Source organism: Anomaloglossus baeobatrachus, chromosome 4, assembly GCF_048569485.1.
Source record: "Anomaloglossus baeobatrachus isolate aAnoBae1 chromosome 4, aAnoBae1.hap1, whole genome shotgun sequence".
NCBI lineage: Eukaryota > Metazoa > Chordata > Amphibia > Anura > Aromobatidae > Anomaloglossus > Anomaloglossus baeobatrachus.
The window spans coordinates 34,525,085-34,546,191 of record NC_134356.1 but is presented as its reverse complement, the minus strand read 5'-3'; the positions used below and the strand labels follow the sequence as shown (position 1 = coordinate 34,546,191).

Here is a 21,107-nt window from a genome sequence, read left to right as displayed (position 1 = left end):
AGTAGAGAGCACGCTCACTCATCACTAGTAACGAGCAGTAGAGAGCACGCTCACTCATCACTAGTAACGAGCAGTAGAGAGCACGCTCACTCATCACTAGTAACGAGCAGTAGAGAGCACGCTCACTCATCACTAGTAACGAGCAGTAGAGAGCACGCTCACTCATCACTAGTAACGAGCAGTAGAGAGCACGCTCACTCATCACTAGTAACGAGCAGTAGAGAGCACGCTCACTTATCACTAGTAACGAGCAGTAGAGAGCACGCTCACTCATCACTAGTAACGAGCAGTAGAGAGCACGCTCACTCATCACTAGTAACGAGCAGTAGAGAGCACGCTCACTCATCACTAGTAACGAGCAGTAGAGAGCACGCTCACTCATCACTAGTAACGAGCAGTAGAGAGCACGCTCACTCATCACTAGTAACGAGCAGTAGAGAGCACGCTCACTCATCACTAGTAACGAGCAGTAGAGAGCACACTCACTCATCACTAGTAACGAGCAGTAGAGAGCACGCTCACTCATCACTAGTAACGAGCAGTAGAGAGCACGCTCACTCATCACTAGTAACGAGCAGTAGAGGGCACGCTCACTCATCACTAGTAACGAGCAGTAGAGAGCACGCTCACTCATCACTAGTAACGAGCAGTAGAGAGCACGCTCACTTATCACTAGTAACGAGCAGTAGAGAGCACGCTCACTCATCACTAGTAACGAGCAGTAGAGAGCACGCTCACTCATCACTAGTAACGAGCAGTAGACAGCACGCTCACTCATCACTAGTAACGAGCAGTAGAGGGCACACTCACTCATCACTAGTAACGAGCAGTAGAGAGCACGCTCACTCATCACTAGTAACGAGCAGTAGAGAGCACGCTCACTCATCACTAGTAACGAGCAGTAGAGGGCACGCTCACTCATAACTAGTAACGAGCAGTAGAGGGCACGCTCACTCATCACTAGTAACGAGCAGTAGAGGGCACGCTCACTCATCACTAGTAACGAGCAGTAGAGGGCACGCTCACTCATCACTAGTAACGAGCAGTAGAGAGCACGCTCACTCATCACTAGTAACGAGCAGTAGACAGCACGCTCACTCATCACTAGTAACGAGCAGTAGAGGGCACGCTCACTCATCACTAGTAACGAGCAGTAGAGAGCACGCTCACTCATCACTAGTAACGAGCAGTAGAGGGCACGCTCACTCATAACTAGTAACGAGCAGTAGAGGGCATGCTCACTCATCACTAGTAACGAGCAGTAGAGAGCACGCTCACTCATCACTAGTAACGAGCAGTAGAGAGCACGCTCACTTATCACTAGTAACGAGCAGTAGAGAGCACGCTCACTCATCACTAGTAACGAGCAGTAGAGAGCACGCTCACTCATCACTAGTAACGAGCAGTAGACAGCACGCTCACTCATCACTAGTAACGAGCAGTAGAGGGCACACTCACTCATCACTAGTAACGAGCAGTAGAGAGCACGCTCACTCATCACTAGTAACGAGCAGTAGAGAGCACGCTCACTCATCACTAGTAACGAGCAGTAGAGGGCACGCTCACTCATAACTAGTAACGAGCAGTAGAGGGCACGCTCACTCATCACTAGTAACGAGCAGTAGAGGGCACGCTCACTCATCACTAGTAACGAGCAGTAGAGGGCACGCTCACTCATCACTAGTAACGAGCAGTAGAGAGCACGCTCACTCATCACTAGTAACGAGCAGTAGACAGCACGCTCACTCATCACTAGTAACGAGCAGTAGAGGGCACGCTCACTCATCACTAGTAACGAGCAGTAGAGAGCACGCTCACTCATCACTAGTAACGAGCAGTAGAGGGCACGCTCACTCATAACTAGTAACGAGCAGTAGAGGGCATGCTCACTCATCACTAGTAACGAGCAGTAGAGGGCACGCTCACTCATCACTAGTAACGAGCAGTAGAGAGCACGCTCACTCATCACTAGTAACGAGCAGTAGAGAGCACACTCACTCATCACTAGTAACGAGCAGTAGAGAGCACGCTCACTCATCACTAGTAACGAGCAGTAGAGAGCACGCTCACTCATCACTAGTAACGAGCAGTAGAGAGCACGCTCACTCATCACTAGTAACGAGCAGTAGAGAGCACGCTCACTCATCACTAGTAACGAGCAGTAGAGGGCACGCTCACTCATCACTAGTAACGAGCAGTAGAGGGCACGCTCACTCATCACTAGTAACGAGCAGTAGAGGGCACGCTCACTCATCACTAGTAACGAGCAGTAGAGGGCACGCTCACTCATCACTAGTAACGAGCAGTAGAGAGCACGCTCACTCATCACTAGTAACGAGCAGTAGAGAGCACGCTCACTCATCTCTATGCATTGTGCCTCCCCCAAATATGCAACAAACAGAGATCAAACATTGCACATACCACAATATGGTATCAATAAAAACTACCTCTTGATGTGCTATACACACAACCCCGACACGGTTTTGATGATGTAATAATAAAAAAAGTTATGGATCTTGGAAAACTTTTATAAAGTTTGGAATTTTTTGGTAAATAATTAAAAAACTGAGCGTAGCTATCGCCGCCGTTGTACTGAGCTGGGAATCTCGTCGCCAGGTCTTTTTTACCCACAATGAACGGCGCAAAAACAAATCCCAATACACAATGGCAGCAGTGCGGAGGGGTTTTTATCACCATTTTACCGTATTTTGTATTTTTTTTGCTTTTCTGTACATTATACGGTAAAATGTATGGCGTCATTGAAAACTACAACTTGCCCCGCAAAAAACAAGCCCCTGTACGGGCATGTGATGTGAAAAAGCAGCATAGTACGGTATAACATGGGTAAATTTGATACATTGATATGGCAGAACTCACTATATTAATGGGAAAATCATCATATACCATTGTAAACATAATAGGGTGTGACTACAACACAGTATAGAACATAGGACGTTAATACACGTCTTTGCTACTGTTTTCATTGCCTCCCTGCAGTTTCTTTATATATACTATCATAGTCCCGCCCTCTCTCCATGGAAACACTTCCGCCAATAGAAATTTTGCCGCGCTCTTAAACGTGACATTTAACCAACCAATACGCCGGCACCTTTTTCCGCCTTCTCGCCCTTCCACCAATAGAAGTGTTGCAGCTTTTATCGCTCTCGCACGTGACATTTTTGACCAATCACAACGCCGGCGGCCGTTCCCACAGCAACAGCGTCTTGGAAACACACACTGATGCCGGTAGAGGTGTACATGGAAGTGGCGAGTCCCGGAGTGAGCTCCACTGACACACTGAGGTATGTGACCCACCCGCATGCACGGTACTGTGCACTTCTTCCTATAGGACGTGATCGGTTTTCTGTACCGTGCAACCACACTTAGGTGACGTCCAGGTAGGTTGTGAAGACACACTAAGCTGGTTGCCTATAGCAACCAATCAGATTGCAGCTTCTAATTTCGCAGTGCAGGTTTGAAAATAGAAGCAGTGATGTGATTGGTTGCAGGAAATCATCATGGCGGCAGAGCAGGAATCCCTTTAAGAGGGTCATTTCCATTAAAGCTGCGATTACATTGGTGTCAGAGTCTACGCTGGCCAATTTCGATTTATGTCCTATTGTTTTTTATCTCCTTTTCTCCGGAGTGCCATAACTTTGTATTTTTCCTTTAACGTCACTGTATATGGGCTGGATTTTTACGGGACCAAATGTACTTTTTATTTATTTTACCGTATAATGTGCTGAAAAATGTACATGTACGTCAGAGGCGGGTGTATGAAGCGGGCTCAAGAGGTGAGCTCGCCCCATATCCAGCAGGTAATGGCTGTGTGTTACAGCTAAGACCGCTGCTAACAGTCACAGGTGGCAATTATTAACCTGATAAATGCTGATGTCAAACTTTTAACACGCATCGGAATGGGGGGTGCGCCATTCTAGACGCCAATTGGGGCACCCATGACGTTTTGCGGGGTGCTGGTAGGTTGCTATGACAACAGGGGGTCTGCTGAAGGACCCCTATGTTTGTGATTACAGAACTTTATGAAACCTGCCTATGGCCGGACTTCAAAGGAGGCTGTGATTTGCACTATGTGCAACATATAATTTCCTTCATCCTGGGCCCCATCCTGGGCCCCTTCCCGGTATAATGTCCCCCCATCCTGGGCCCCTTCCCGGTATAATGTCCTAAATCATGGGCCCCTTCCCGGTATAATGTCCCCCGTCCTGGGCCCCTTCCCGGTATAATGTCCCCCCGTCCTGGGCCCCTTCCCGGTATAATGTCCCCCCGTCCTGGGCCCCTTCCCGGTATAATGTCCCCCCGTCCTGGGCCCCTTCCCGGTATAATGTTACCCCATCCTGGGCCCCTTCCCGGTATAATGTCCCCCCGTCCCGGGCCCCTTCCCGGTATAATGTCCCCCCGTCCCGGGCCCCTTCCCGGTATAATGTCCCCCCGTCCCGGGCCCCTTCCCGGTATAATGTCCCCCCGTCCCGGGCCCCTTCCCGGTATAATGTCCCCCCGTCCCGGGCCCCTTCCCGGTATAATGTCCCCCCGTCCTGGGCCCCTTCCCGGTATAATGTCCCCCCGTCCTGGGCCCCTTCCCGGTATAATGTCCCCCCGTCCTGGGCCCCTTCCCGGTATAATGTCCCCCCGTCCTGGGCCCCTTCCCGGTATAATGTCCCCCCGTCCCGGGCCCCTTCCCGGTATAATGTCCCCCCGTCCCGGGCCCCTTCCCGGTATAATGTCCCCCCGTCCCGGGCCCCTTCCCGGTATAATGTCCCCCCGTCCCGGGCCCCTTCCCGGTATAATGTCCCCCCGTCCCGGGCCCCTTCCCGGTATAATGTCCCCCCGTCCCGGGCCCCTTCCCGGTATAATGTCCCCCCGTCCCGGGCCCCTTCCCGGTATAATGTCCCCCCGTCCCGGGCCCCTTCCCGGTATAATGTCCCCCCGTCCCGGGCCCCTTCCCGGTATAATGTCCCCCCGTCCCGGGCCCCTTCCCGGTATAATGTCCCCCCGTCCCGGGCCCCTTCCCGGTATAATGTCCCCCCGTCCCGGGCCCCTTCCCGGTATAATGTCCCCCCGTCCCGGGCCCCTTCCCGGTATAATGTCCCCCCGTCCCGGGCCCCTTCCCGGTATAATGTCCCCCCGTCCCGGGCCCCCTCCCGGTATAATGTCCCCCCGTCCCGGGCCCTTTGCCGGTATAATATCACATACATTTAGAGAAAGAAATAAGCGCTGATGTTAGCGTCCCCCGCCCTCTCGTGCGCAAACCTGATCGCCATCACACTCTCAGCGACCGCGATCATTACACCTCTGGTAATGCTACACTATTGCAGCACATATAAAAGTTCTCATCTTCACTATGCCCAGTCTTTATTAGGCTTCACAAGTGTCCAAGGACAGCGACGACTGTGGGGAGATGATGGGCGTCCGGATCAACACCACTGTTACAGACTGACAGATTAAACTTTTGGGCTTTTATTTTTTTCTTATATAAACGTATTTGGGGCTTAAAATAATTTTCGTAATTGGGCACCATTCAACATTGTGCACCCTTTGGCTTTTACAGGCTCTCTCATTACCTGAACACTGTTGGCTGCAGAATGAGTTAAATGAGACTCCATCAGTGAGCTCGTTCTAACGGTCCAGGGGGAGATTTTTTAACTCTTATCCTTTATGAGCTCTCTTCAGCTAATTTTTGACTACAGACCACATCAAAGTTGAGTGTGCCTGTAAAAGCCAAAATGGGAGCAACATTTTTAATGAAACTAAATTACAAAAATTTAGATTTTTTTTTTTTTTTTTTTTATCCCTAACTACATGCATTTCAGTAAGGAAAAAAATGTTGACCGATGTGGACAATTCCTTTAAGTGGTTAAACCGTTTGGATCAGAGCTGGATTTAGTTGCTGCTGATAGAGGCAGGAGGTGGCTGTGTAGCACGGCTGGCGTTCCCGCTCCCGACATACTGATTGCAAGGACTGCGGTGTATTGAAATTTGTAGTGTGCTATACTATGTGTAGTGGCCAAGGATGGTACTGCAGCTCTCCCCCAGAGTGGCCACGTGGCAATCGTGTGGGTAAAACTACTGTATATCTGCTGCCATTAATTGTTGCACCTCTATTAAAAAAAATAATAAATAAATAAAATAAATATATATATATATATCTATCTATCTTGGTATATATCTATTAAAAAGCAGTTGCTTGCAGCCACCACTAGATGGTGCTAAAGAGGTAAGGCGGAGCCAGTGGGGAGCTGTACAAGTTCATATTCACTTAGCTCCCTCTAGTGGTGGCTGCCAGAAGCAAAGTGGTGGCTTTGGAGCTTTATATCACAAAATCAAAGCTTTGATCCCTGTAATGACATATCCTTCTTCAATTAATATGTGAATTAAAAAACCTTACATTTTCCAATTTAGCCTTTCTTACTTTTATCTGTTTCCGGGAAAGCTGGGTGACCGCCGGTTCAACTGATGTAAGGGGTTAATTAGGATCTGTCAGCTCTCCTTATAAATAGTTCTATTTCCCATAATAAACACAATCAGGGAGCATATTTTTTTAGATATCTACATTGTGTTGTTCCTCTGTTATTCCTCCTGGAAATGTGTGAATACATTGAAGCACTTCATTGATTAACATTCATACATTTCCAGGCGGAATGACAGAGGATCTACACAATGCATGGTGAGAGCTCGGGATATGTGACTGTATGGGTACACATCCCTATTGAAAAGGGCAATGGTAACACCCAGTAGACCATTTCTTCATGTATTTCCAGGAGGACTAACAGAGGGATTGCAAAATGCATAGTGAGAGCTCGGGATGCGAGATTGTATGGGTACACATCCCTATTAATAAGGGGAATAGTAACACCCAGTAGACCATTTCTTCATGTATTTCCAGGAGGACTAACAGAGGGACTGCAAAATGCATGGTGAGAGCCCGGGATGTGAGACTGTATGGGTACACATCCCTATTAATAAGGGGAATAGTAACACCCAGTAGACCATTTCTTCATACATTTCCAGGAGGACTAACAGAGGGACACGGAAAAATCAAATCTAAGTTAAATATGATCCTACATTTTTTTTTTTTTTGATCGGTAATATAGTTATTTGCTAAATCGGACATGTCAGATGAGCTGAGGGTCGTGTGGGGGTGTATGGCAGACCCCGCGGGTGGCAGCCATATTGGATGTCATCCAGAATAGGACGACTCAAGGACTGAATTACGATCAGCGAGAAAACTGACAACTTTTACTTTTTAGAAATTAACTCTGCGTAATTTAATTCATTTTCTTTCCAGCAGAAAAACGTGGAATCCAAAATCATGAATTCTGGAAAACTTACCGAACTGCGTCCTCTCAGCCGCAGCATCACCTTCACCTGTCGGCCATATTCATCCCCGAGCCCGAGCGCGTCTCGAGGCAGCAGTGCCTCCTCCGTGAGATCTTCTCTTCGTAAGTTTCACAGATTCATTGTTTCTATTCTGAAATGTCCAGAAATTGGAAAAATAAAGCAAGCCATTTTCCCTCCCTGGGGTCAGATGACTCATTAGTGTTACAAGGTGTCAGGTGTGAATGGGGGCAGGGGAGGTTACATTTGGGGTTATCTCTCACACACTCTCTCATACTGGTCACTGGAAGTTCAGCATGGCTCCTCATGGCAAAGAATTCTCTAAGGATCTTTAAAAAAATAATTGTTGCTCTACATAAAGATGGCCGAGGCTATAAGAAGGTTTTCAACACCCTGACACTGAGCTGCAGCACGGTGGCCAAGACCATACAGAGGTATAACCAGACAGGATCCACTCAGAACAGGCCTCGCCATGGTTGACCAAAGAAGCTGAGTTCACGTGATCAGCGTCATATCCAGAGGTTGTCTTTTCATAATAGATGTATGCCTGCTGCCATCATTGCTGCAGAGGGTACAAGGGTGGGGGGGTCTGCCTGTGAGTGCTCAGACCATACACAGCACACTGCAGAAGTTACAGGGGTGGGGGTTCTGCCTGTCAGTGCTCAGACCATACGCCGCACATTGCAGAGGTTACAGGGGTGAGGGGGTACGCCTGTCAGTGCTCAGACCATACGCCGAACACTGCAGAGGTTACAGTGGTGGGGGGTCCACCTGTCAGTGCTCAGTCCATACGCCGCACACTGCATCACATTGCTCTGCATGGCTATCGTCCCAGAAGGAAGTCTCTTCTAAAGATGATGCACAAGAAACCTGGATTACTGGAACCGTCCTGTGATCTGATGAGACCAAGATAAACTTATTTGGCTCACATGATGTCAGCGTGTGTGGTGGCGACCAGGTGAGGAAAACAAAGACAAGTGTTTCCTGCCTACAGTCAGGCATGGTGGTGGAGGGTCGTGGTTTGGGGCTGCATGAGTGCTGCCGGCTGTGGGGAAGCTACAGATCGAGGGAACCATGAATGTCAACATGTCCTGTGACATACAGAAACAGAGCATGAGCCCCTCCCTTTATATTCCAACATAACAACCCCCAAACACCTCCAAGATGACCACTACCTCGCTAAAGAAACTGAGGGTAAATTGGTTGAGCGGGAGAGCGTCTCCAGACCTAAACCCTATGGAGCATCTGTGGGGCCTCCTCAAACGGAAAGTGGAGGAGCGCAAGGTCTCTACCATCCACCAGCTCTGTGATGTCATCATGGAGGATGGAAGAGGATCCAGCGCCTCGTATTGAATTGATGATGCCCTACAACTTTGTAATTCACTTTTTTTCTCTCGTTCCGTTTTCGAGATAAAAATGCTAACTCCGTTGTTTTCCACCAGGTGGCGCTATAGGTGGTTTCTTTGCGTAGCGCATGGCTACTTTACTATACCTAGACACCACTTCTAAGCCTATAGCTGCCGCCGTTCTCAAGTTAGTGGCGGTGGACACACTGTATATGTCCCCCTGTCTAGCCCCCATCCTGGTGTGTGTATATAACCCCATCCTGGTAAAAATGTCAACATCCTGCTATATACTGTATGTTGCCATTTTGGTAAATACTGTAAATGGTAGTCGAACGTCCTAGAAGACATAGATAAAACGTCTTCATTCTGCGGGTTCCTCTATTGTTGACTTTCTATTGTTTCTCCTTTTCGTTTTTACTATTGTAGGGTCTTCAGTCATCTCCGTCCCGGATCCCAAACTCTCAGGACAAGACATTGAAAGGATCTTATACCAAAGGGTGAACGAGCTTCAGGAAGATCTGAAGAACGCATTCCTGGTATTGGACGTGGATCGGACGTTCACGGTGACCAGAGGCCAGCTCTACCAAGTCCTGAAAAACTTCATCATACCGCTCACCCCGCCTCAGTATGAGGACCTACTGACAAAGGTGAGCCGTATGGCCGTATACTACTGCTATTCTGCGCTGAAGTCATACTGGGGGTCTATTAGGGAACGTCCACGAGGACGGTAAGATGAGCAGAAGACCTGCGGCAATCTGCAGCAAACATTCACAATAAACCCTGCAGACCTGAAAAGAACACGAGGTCTGTCTGTGCACTAAGGCATTATAACATTAGCATAAGATGGAATTAAAGGGTTATTTCCGTCTTCATAGATGGATATTGTGCCGGATAGAGCTTGTAAGGACAAGCACTTTTGCAATTTACTGCTTGCAAAATTGTGCTGCCGTTCTTTAGATATTAACACTTTTTTTTACAGCCCGTTGTCTAGGAGACCGACCACCGCTGCTGTTCAGTTTGTAAGCGCTGCACTGACGTTGTCCGGGATTAGGGGGGAGATTGCGCGCTACAGCTTCAAAACAAATGTTTACACGCGCAATGGAGAAGAGAACTGCCGCTTAGCAGCGGTGGTCGGTTTCCAAGGTAACAAGCTGTAAATAAGAGAAAAGTGTTAATATATCAAGAACGGCTGAAAATTTTAAGCTAATATATCAAGCTGAGTGTGTGTATGTCCGCTAAAGGAATCCGCACCGTCACATTTACAATCACGAAATTTTGCACAGACACCTCATGTGACTCAGGGAACGTCATAGACTATGTTTTGACAGGAAAATTTAACCCCACGCTTTACAGTTACTCTCCCAAAAAACTTCCTCCATTAAAGTCAATAGAGCTGCGAGCTATTAGGTTATTAATAGGAGCTGTGATTGGTTGCTATAGGAACGAAAGACATTCATAGTATAACAAGCTTATGTGTAAGGTAATAAGATGTCGGTGGTGAGACGGATAGAGAGAGACAGTCAGACAGACAGACATAGGCACAGAGTAAGAGGCAGACAGGGAAAGAGAGACAGACAATCAAAGAGACAGAGGCAGACAGACACACAGACAGAGACAGGGAAAGAGACAGAGGCAGACAGATACAGACGGGGAAAGAGACAGACAGACGGGGAAAGAGACAGACGGAGAAAGAGACAGACAGACGGGGAAAGAGGCAGACACAGAGAGCGAGACAGAGACTGATACAGAGACAGACAGAGAGACATGAATAGAAACAGAGACACAAATGGGTAGAGTCACACACACACACAGACAGACAGGGAAAGAGACAGACAAAGAGACAAACACAGAAAGGGACAGACACACAGAAAGGGACAGACACACAGAAAGGGACAGACACACAGAGACATAGACACACACAGACTGGGAGAGAAACAGTTACTATCCCAAGCAATTCCGGGTACTACAGCTAGTAAACAATAAATTACAAAATTGCTTGTAATTGCAAGCTCTATCTGAGACAATATCCATTTCTGAAGATAGAAATAACCCCTTAAAAAGTAACAAAAAAAAAGCTAAGAAAAATTAAAAAAAACAACTTAGAAATAATTTAAAATACATTTTCTTGCATCTACAAATAAAAATCTACCTCATTGGGTTTCCACAGTACTGTACCCAAATAATTATTTTTACAGGTTTTTTTTGTTTTGGGGTTTTTTTTTGTATGAAATGTGATCAATATATAAAAAGGCAAAAATTTGCTTTCAAATTTATTCTGCAAAAAAAGTTTCTAGAAATTATACTGTAAAGTGATAAGAACTTTACCCATGTTTGGCCCTTTAACCCCTTCACCACATCCACCGTACATGTACGGTGCAAGTCAAAAGCGAGTGTATGGAGCTAGCTCAAAGAATGAGCCTGCTCCATACCCAGTAGGCAATGGCTGTGTGTTACTGTCAGGATCTGCCACTAATAAGTGCTCCACCGGTGATTGTTAACCTGTTAAACCCTGACATTGGGATTTAACACGCTATTCTATGCATTCATCGGTGCGTCCGTGCCATGATTGAAGGACGCCGAGAAGTGGCTATGACGGCAGGGGTTCTTCTGAAGACCTCCGCAGCACTCCTTTGAAACCTGCGTGTGGCCGGGCTTCAAAGGAGACTGTGATTTTTACTATATGCAGCAATGCTGTGGTATACACTGTGCCACTGCTATATATAGCACAAGCGATCAGACGATTGGAGCTTCAATTCCCCCAAGGGGACAATTAAGAATATTAACAAGTAAAAAAAAAAAAATTTAAAACAAAAACCAATAAAAGTTCAAATTATAATAAAAACTAAAATAAATACACATGTGGTATCAGACCACCCAGAAAAGTCCGATCTATCAAAATATAATAAAAAATATAAAAATAATTAAACACTGTAGACAACAAAAAATTAAAGAGTGGCAAATTTTTTTATTTTTTTGGTCGCTGTAATACCACAAAAAATACTGTAACAAGCGATCAAAGCGTCATTTCTCTCCAAAAATGGTATCAATAAAAACGTTGTCTTCCCCTGCAAAAAGTAAGCCCTCACACGGCACCATCGACCGAAAAATGAAGTTTGTGGGTCCTGGAAAAAGGGGAGGAAAAAACGAAAATGCAAAAAACTGAAAATTGGCTGCTTCGTGAAGGGGGTACTTTAATAACCCGTGATCTTTTGTCCTCAGATTATGATCCTTGACAATGGCACAATCCCTTATCTTGAGTTTCTGGCCCAGTTCCTCCGAGTTGGCACCGGCGGGTCCCAGGTGAAGAGAAGGTAGGTGAAGCCGCACAATACACATAACCATGCGGGAACTGAAGGAGGATTAAGTACAAGACTAATACATCACATTGTCCTCCGTTACTGCTCTCACTTCTTCATATACGGTCTTCACGAATCTATAGAAATGCTCCTTCTTCCGCTTTACCTCCTGCTGCCTCGTGTCACAGAGGAACGGAGAACATAGCAACGAGGTTGGGGTTGTATAAACAGCAAACAGTTGTGGACCAGGAGCTGTCCATGGTACGGCCAAGTACTCCAGACTCCAACAGCCGCACCTTTTTTTTTTTTTATTTATTTTTTTTTCCCACCTGTTCAAACAGTGGATATCAAAAGTCTACACACCCCTGATAAAATGCCAAAAAAATCCTACCAAGAAGAATTATTTTTCCACCTCTAATGTCGCCGGTGTGTCACGGGTCACAGACAGTCATGAGGTTTCTGGCCATAGAAGGTCACAGCGCTTGGCTGCACAGAATGCTCCCTGACTTTCCATTGTTCCTGCTGTCAGTATTCATTGGTATAGGTAGCTTTCATGCTGGATTCATCTCCCTTTTGGACCCAGCAGCAGCTCAACTTCCACCCAGCCGATGTTTATCAGTATTCCCTTGGTGTTTAAATACCCCTTCCTTCTTTGGACTGGTGCTGGTGATATTTTTCAGTTCCTTCAAGCCTAGGTTGCAAGCAGGTGGCTTGTACTCCTCTGTAGTATCATTGCTGAAAACTCTGTTGAACCGGAGTCATCTGTGGATAAGTGGTTCATGCATTTTCCCCTGTGTGTCCCCCTTGTGTCTTCCTTTATTGTTTAGCAGGGTTGAGGAAGAGGTCATCCCACCCCGTTCCATATCTAGGACCCAGCATTAGGGTTATCTAGGGTCAGGTATCCGGCCTGGCGCATAGGTGCAGAACCTATCTAGGGTGGTGAGGGACCCCAGAGACCAGCAGTAGCTTCGATCAGGGGTCACCATCTTCCCTTTCCCTAGACACAGGGTTTCCCTTCCCTTTCGTCATGCCCTTGATACTTCACCGTACCCAGCGTGACAATTATAATCTGTACAGACTCATCGAGAAACAAACTAAAATGATTTTGGAGGGAGGGGGGAATAAAAATAACAGGGCTAAAAAAATGGGTTGCATAAGTGTGAACACCCTTTCATAATTGGGGATGTTGTTGTCACATTTACCCTCACGTTATATAGTACCCTGTATATGGCTGCCATAATTTCCAGGGATTCTGAATAACCCCATAGAAAGTTTTTATGTTCTAAGAGGACTTTTTTTAGTTGTATTTTACAGCAAAATCTGTGGTCTGTAAACAGCTAACAACACAGCAAAGGGATCTCTTTGTTGAAAGTTATCAGTCAAGAGAAGGGTACTAAAAAAAAAATGTCCAAAGCAGTAGATATACTGTGGACCACTGTAAAGATGGGGATCAAGAAGTGGCTTCAATTTGGCAAAACAGTGACATTACCTAGAGCTGGACGTCCGTCAAATATTAATGAAAAGACATAATAAAAATTGGCAAAAAGAGGCAAATGAAAACATTAAAAGAGCTGCGGTAATTTTTGGCAAGTGCTGGTTGTGTACCGCATGTGAGCACAATCTCCCATATTCTTCATATGTCTGGGCTGTTGGATAAGATGGCAAGACAGAAAACTTTTCTTTCAATGGCAATCATCCACGCTAGGCTATGTTTTGTCAAAACCTACGTCCAGTATGCTAAAACCATGAGGGAAAAATGTGATCTGGTCTGAGGAGACCAAAGTGCAACTTTTTGACCATCATTCCAAAAAAGGTATGTTTGGTGGAAAGCAAACAAAAGAACACCATTCCCACAGTGACGCATGGCGGAGACCAAAGTGCAATTTTTTGACCATGATTCCAAAAAGTAGGTTTGGTGGAAAACCCACAAAAGAACACCGTACCCACAGTGCGGCATGGTGGAGACCAAAGTGCAACTTTTTGACCATAATTCCAAAGGGCATGTTTGGTAGGAAGCCACCAATAGAACACCATACCCACAATGAGGCATGGTGGAGTCAGCATTATGCTTTAGGGCTGCTTTTCGACTGCTGGAGCTGGGGCTTTAGTCAAGGTGGAGGGAATTATGAACAGTTCCAAATATCAGTCAATTTTGCAACAAATGCTTCAGACCGCTGCTAAAAAGCGGAAGATGAAGGAGAATTTCACCTTTCAACACGAAAGCGACCTCTAAGTCAATAAATGAAGGGCTTCACCAGAAGAAGATGAAAGTTTTTGCAACGGCCCAGACCTGAAAACAAGGCAACATTTGATGGTGGAAAACGTTCTGAAAATATTCTTCTTTGTATTATTATGTTACATAACAAAATTCTGGCATTTTAACAGGGGTGTGTAGACTTTTTATATCCACTGTAGATAGTTTTTATCTGGGTGCTGGGTAGGGGTGCAGAATCCACATGGAAAAAAAAATCATTGGATGCTTTGGGCAGATACTCCACTTTTTCAATGTGGAAGGATTTCAAATTTTAGAATGTAAGGGTTTGTTGCCAAGGTTACCGGCCACCTCTGCAGTCTATAAGAGGTGGTAGATTTCCTCGGCAAAGGGCTGCAGTGCTTACAAGTGCTGGTGGCGTCACTAGCGGACCCGGACAGCTTCAGAGTTCCCGTGGTCTTCCACTTTCCGTAGAGGATAAGTTGGCACCACACGCATCATAGAAGAGCGCACAATTTCGACATGCTGCTGGTCTGAACTGTCAATCTTCAGAAGCGCACCTCCCCCCCCCCCCCTCCTGCAAGCAGGAAGTCAGGAGGCAGAGGAGCGGTGCGCTCCTGAAGAAAGAAAGTGCTATAGCTTTTTAGAAGGGTCACATGTAGCAGTTGGCGGGCGGCCGAGGGGCGGACATAATGTGGTTTTATTTTAGGGAAATGCCTGTAAATGGATCTCTAATTGTTAGCCGCCACACAAATGTCAGGATAGATCTGCATTATGCCGGCACCTTGGCCGTCCGCCGACCACTACATGTGACTACTTCCTGACCACTCGGGCCGATTGGAGTCATTTGATTTTGTGTTTTTTTTTTTTTTTTTTTTTTTTCTTCAGATGGAGCATGTCTCAAGGAAACCAAGTAATGACCATCAACGAGCTGGAAACCCGACTGAAGCAAATGGTAAGATTTTACGTTAATCACAATCAATCCCATCTTAAAAACGCTATCAGTGGGGTCTGACCTCTCAGACCGCATGATTTTTTTAATAAATGTGGAAAATTCGCTCTGCACCCCCTCCATTGGGTTTCTCTGCACCCCCTCCATTGGGTTTCTGTGCACCCCCTCCATTGGGTTTCTGTGCACCCCCTCCATTGGGTTTCTGTGCACCCCCTCCATTGGGTTTCCCTGCACTCCCTCTATTGGGTTTCCCTGCACTCCCTCCATTGGGTTTCCCTGCACTCCCTCCATTGGGTTTCCCTGCACTCCCTCCATTGGGTTTCCCTGCACTCCCTCCATTGGGTTTCTGTGCACCCCCTCCATTGGGTTTCTGTGCACTCCCTCCATTGGGTTTCTGTGCACTCCCTCCATTGGGTTTCTGTGCACTCCCTCCATTGGGTTTCTGTGCACCCCCTCCATTGGGTTTCTGTGCACCCCCTCCATTGGGTTTCTGTGCACCCCCTCCATTGGGTTTCTGTGCACCCCCTCCATTGGGTTTCTGTGCACCCCCTCCATTGGGTTTCTGTGCACCCCCTCCATTGGGTTTCTGTGCACCCCCTCCATTGGGTTTCTGTGCACCCCCTCCATTGGGTTTCTGTGCACCCCCTCCATTTGGGTTTCTGTGCACACCCTCCATTGGGTTTCTGTGCACACCCTCCATTGGGTTTCTGTGCACACCCTCCATTGGGTTTCTGTGCACACCCTCCATTGGGTTTCTGTGCACACCCTCCATTGGGTTTCTGTGCACACCCTCCATTGGGTTTCTGTGCACACCCTCCATTGGGTTTCTGTGCACACCCTCAATTGGGTTTCTGTGCACACCCTCCATTGGGTTTCTGTGCACACCCTCCATTGGGTTTCTGTGCACACCCTCCATTGGGTTTCTGTGCACACCCTCCATTGGGTTTCTGTGCACACCCTCCATTGGGTGTCTCTGCACACCCTCCATTGGGTGTCTCTGCACACCCTCCATTGGGTGTCTCTGCACACCCTCCATTGGATGTCTCTGCACCCCCTCCATTGGGTGTCTCTGCACCCCCTCCATTGGGTGTCTCTGCACCCCCTCCATTGGGTGTCTCTGCACCCCCTCCATTGGGTGTCTCTGCACCCCCTCCATTGGGTGTCTCTGCACCCCCTCCATTGGGTGTCTCTGCACCCCCTCCATTGGGTGTCTCTGCACCCCCTCCATTGGGTGTCTCTGCACCCCCTCCATTGGGTGTCTCTGCACCCCCTCCATTGGGTGTCTCTGCACCCCCTCCATTGGGTGTCTCTGCACCCCCTCCATTGGGTGTTTCTGCACCCCCTCCATTGGGTGTCTCTGCACCCCCTCCATTGGGTGTCTCTGCACCCCCTCCATTGGGTGTCTCTGCACCCCCTCCATTGGGTGTCTCTGCACCCCCTCCATTGGGTTTCTGTGCACCCCCTCCATTGGGTTTCTCTGCCCTCTCTCCACTGGGTTGCCCTGCCCTCTCTCCACTGGGTTGCTCTGCCCTCTCTCCACTGGGTTGCTCTGCCCTCCCTCTACTGGGTTGCTCTGCCCTCCCTCTACTGGGTTGCTCTACCCTCTCTCCACTGGGTTGCTCTGCCCTCCCTCCACTGGGTTGCTCTGCCCTCTCTCCACTGGGTTGCTCTGCCCTCCCTCCACTGGGTTGCTCTGCCCTCTCTCCACTGGGTTTCTCTGCCCTCTCTCCACTGGGTTGCTCTGCCCTCTCTCCACTGGGTTGCTCTGCCCTCTCTCCACTGGGTTGCTCTGCCCTCTCTCCACTGGGTTGCTCTGCCCTCTCTCCACTGGGTTGCTCTGCCCTCTCTCCACTGGGTTGCTCTGCCCTCTCTCCACTGGGTTGCTCTGCCCTCTCTCCACTGGGTTGCTCTGCCCTCCCTCTACTGGGTTGCTCTGCCCTCCCTCTACTGGGTTGCTCTACCCTCTCTCCACTGGGTTGCTCTGCCCTCCCTCCACTGGGTTGCTCTGCCCTCTCTCCACTGGGTTGCTCTGCCCTCCCTCCACTGGGTTGCTCTGCCCTCTCTCCACTGGGTTGCTCTGCCCTCTCTCCACTGGGTTGCTCTGCCCTCCCTCCACTGGGTTCCTCTGCCATCCTTCCACTGGGTTGCTCTGCCCTCTCTCCACTGGGTTGCTCTGCCCTCTCTCCACTGGGTTGCTCTGCCCTCTCTCCACTGGGTTGCTCTGCCCTCTCTCCACTGGGTTGCTCTGCCCTCTCTCCACTGGGTTGCTCTGCCCTCTCTCCACTGGGTTGCTCTGCCCTCTCTCCACTGGGTTGCTCTGCCCTCCCTCCACTGGGTTGCTCTGCCCTCTCTCCACTGGGTTGCTCTGCCCTCCCTCCACTGGGTTGCTCTGCCCTCCCTCCACTGGGTTGCTCTGCCCTCTCTCCACTGGGTTGCTCTGCCCTCTCTCCACTGGGTTGCTCTGCCCTCTCTCCACTGGGTTGCTCTGCCCTCCCTCCACTGGGTTGCTCTGCCCTCTCTCCACTGGGTTGCTCTGCCCTCTGAAACTCTGCGGACCCTTTATTCTCAGGATTGCTGAGGGTCTCAGAGGCCCCACAAGTAAAAAATGATGGCATAACTTAGCAATGTACTATCACATTATGAGATCTGAAGAAAATTAGGGACACGGTGCACTTTTTACCAACATTTTTGCACAAAGGGCAGTTGCACAAAAATTTTGTCATTTTTGCGCCAGTCCTAAAACCCATGGTGGAGCTCAGATGCGGAGGGGCTGTAACCAAATGCGGCAGACAAATTCCACAAAAAAGTGGCTTAAATTACAGCAGAAGATGGTGCAGTGCACAAAAAGCCAGTTTTGGGAAATTGGGGAATATGGGTTTTTAGGAATTGGATAGTAGGGCACAGTGAAGAAAAGATTTGGAGAACACAAGTGGTCCCGTTCTGCCACCGAGTCCTATTATGGGAAGAGAATGGGTCTTGTGCAGCTACATCAAAAGGTGAGATCTGGTTAATTTATTGCGCTATAAGAGCAAATAGCTCAATATTCTGTTTTTTGGGGGGGGTTTTTTTACCCCTCTGTCTTTTATTGCACTACTTATTTTGACCACTAGGTGGAGTATTGTTCTGAATATCCCTGAAAGAAATATCTGTCCTTTGAACAGCACACCAGGTGGTCAGGTGTGGTATTGCATGTAAAGTAAATCCTGATTGCCTTGGTATAAAAACCATTAACTAAATAAGTGAACGTCCTATAGCGGGGTCTGTCATCTCAGGGCCCCTCCTATCGCTATAATCCAAACTGAGGCGCCTATTAATGGATTTGGATTGCAATGACATAACACTGGCAATGATAGAGTTAATGATATTTTATCTAGCATACACTTTTACACTGTCACATTTTTTTTCCATGATGATGGGTAGCAGGTGTGAATTAGCGCCTTACAGGGGGAGACATCTGCCTCCTGCGTCTCCTGTAATGTTATCTCACTAGCAGGTAACACGTTGCGTGGCTCCATACTAAAGCGGCATACAGACTGCTTCATTCCCGAGAAGCTGATCTGTCAATTGTTGATGACCCTTTGACTGCTGCACGTCCCCCTTGTATAAGTTCGAGCCCCTACGTTACACTTTTGCCCCATCTGACTGATCACAGCATCCGCTTTTATTATATAATCACATAAGGGACACACCTTATGACACCCATTTTAAGGGGAGGGTTGACTTTCATCTATAGTGGTCCTGAGGGTAGAGGCTAAGCGAGAAGTGAACCACATCTTGATCAGCACAAGGGATTTCCAGGGATTTCTCACTTATAATGCTACTTGCTGTAATTTCAATACAATCAGTGTTTTATCAGTAGGAGATTATCACTGTAGAACTAGGCATCACTCACAGATCAGTCAGGCTAATCTGTAACCTCACCCCCACCACTTATTGGCAGATTGCTCACAGTGTACACAGGAAGCGGCCAATCAGGGGTGTAGGCGGGGTTATACAGGGCTCAGCATTGACCACTGCTACATCAACAATAGAGAAAACTGGGATTCTTTCAAAACTGCCTGAATATTCTGAATATTTTGTTTACATTCCGTTGTGTCATATAAGTGGTTAAACTACTGTAATCTGAGCTCCATTCACAGCAGATAGACTTATGTGCCGGCTGTATAACACAGCCGACACCCAACCTGTTTGAAGTGGGCTTAGCTCCTGAAACTGCTCCAAACATACAGTGTCCCCAATGGAAACCTGGCCCTTTCTCTGCATTCTGAGGCCGGCTCTGAACTGAGTGATCTTTTTTGTTATAGCTAGTGCTCAGCAAGCATAATGAGCATTTTGATGCTTGGGCGCACGCTCGCTGAACACCCAAGCACCAAGTGTATGCTCATCACTAGTTATAGCCTGTTTTGTGGATGTCAATCCTCCATTAACCCTCTGGTACACTGTGCGGAAAATACTCCCAGATGAGAAAGCATTCTTGTTACATTTATCAGATGGGCGCTCGGGACGTGTGCGATCAGGAGAAGCTGTAATACAATGACACCACCACTTAACTTATTAATAGCGCACCATAGCGTACAAAAAAGGCACCTTTTGTGACTATAACTAGTGATGAGCGGGCACTACCATGCTCGGGTGCTCGGTACTAGTAGCTAGTGATGAGCAGGCACTACCATGCTCAGGTGCTCGGTACTCGTAACTAGTGATGAGCGGGCACTACCATGCTCAGGTGCTCGGTACTCGTAACTAGTGATGAGCAGGCACTACCATGCTCGGGTGCTCAGTACTCGTAACTAGTGATGAGCGGGCACTACCATGCTCAGGTGCTCGGTACTCGTAACTAGTGATGAGCGGGCACTACCATGCTCGGGTGCTCGGTACTCGTAACTAGTGATGAGCGGGCACTACCATGCTCGGGTGCTCGGTACTAGTAGCTAGTGATGAGCGGGCACTACCATGCTCGGGTGCTCGGTACTCGTAACTAGTGTTGAGTGGGCACTACCATGCTCGGGTGCTCTGTACTCGTAACTAGTGATGAGCGGGCACTACCATGCTCGGGTGCTCAGTACTCGTAACTAGTGATGAGCGGGCACTACCATGCTCGGGTGTTCTGTACTCGTAACTAGTGATGAGCGGGCACTACCATGCTTGGGTGTTCTGTACTGGTAAATAGTGATGAGCGGGCACTACCATGCTCGGGTGCTCGGTACTCGTAACTAGTGATGAGCGGGCACTACCATGCTCGGGTGCTCAGTACTCGTAACTAGTGATGAGCGGGCACTACCATGCTCTGGTGCTCGGTACTCGTAACTAGTGATGAGCGAGTACTACCATGCTCGGGTGCTCTGTACTCGTAACTAGTGTTGAGCGGGCACTACCATGCTCGGGTGCTCAGTACTCGTAACTAGTGTTGAGCGGGCACTACCATGCTCGGGTGCTCAGTACTCGTAACTAGTGATGAGCGGGCACTACCATGCTCGGGTGCTCAGTACTCGTAACTAGTGATGAGCGGGCACTACCATGCTCGGGTGCTCGGTACTAGTAGCTAGTGATGAGCGGGCACTACCATGCTCGGGTGCTCGGTACTCGTAACTAGTGTTGAGTGGGCACTACCATGCTCGGGTGCTCAGTACTCGTAACTAGTGTTGAGCGGGCACTACCATGCTCGGGTGCTCGGTACTTGTAACTAGTGATGAGCGGGCACTACCATGCTCGGGTGCTCAGTACTCGTAACTAGTGATGAGCGGGCACTACCATGCTCGGGTGCTCGGTACTCGTAACTAGTGATGAGCGGGCACTACCATGCTCGGGTGCTCGGTACTCGTAACTAGTGTTGAGCGGGCACTACCATGCTCGGGTGCTCGGTACTCGTAACTAGTGATGAGCGGGCACTACCATGCTCAGGTGCTCGGTACTCGTAACTAATGATGAGCGGGCACTACCATGCTCGG

The 21,107-nt window shown here is 48.3% G+C and overlaps 1 protein-coding gene across 1 annotated transcript in view; it reads left to right on the top strand.

The window, feature by feature from the left end:
• The first annotated feature begins 3,749 nt into the window (after positions 1-3,749).
• Positions 3,750-21,107, top strand: part of EFCAB6 (EF-hand calcium binding domain 6) — a 182,817-nt gene continuing 165,459 nt past the window's right edge. Inside the window, exons 1-5 of the mRNA XM_075343359.1 lie at positions 3,750-3,818; positions 7,304-7,457; positions 9,126-9,346; positions 11,919-12,010; positions 15,096-15,162. Coding sequence (XP_075199474.1) covers positions 3,750-3,818; positions 7,304-7,457; positions 9,126-9,346; positions 11,919-12,010; positions 15,096-15,162 — 603 coding nt within the window. The remainder of the gene's footprint in view (positions 3,819-7,303; positions 7,458-9,125; positions 9,347-11,918; positions 12,011-15,095; positions 15,163-21,107) is intronic.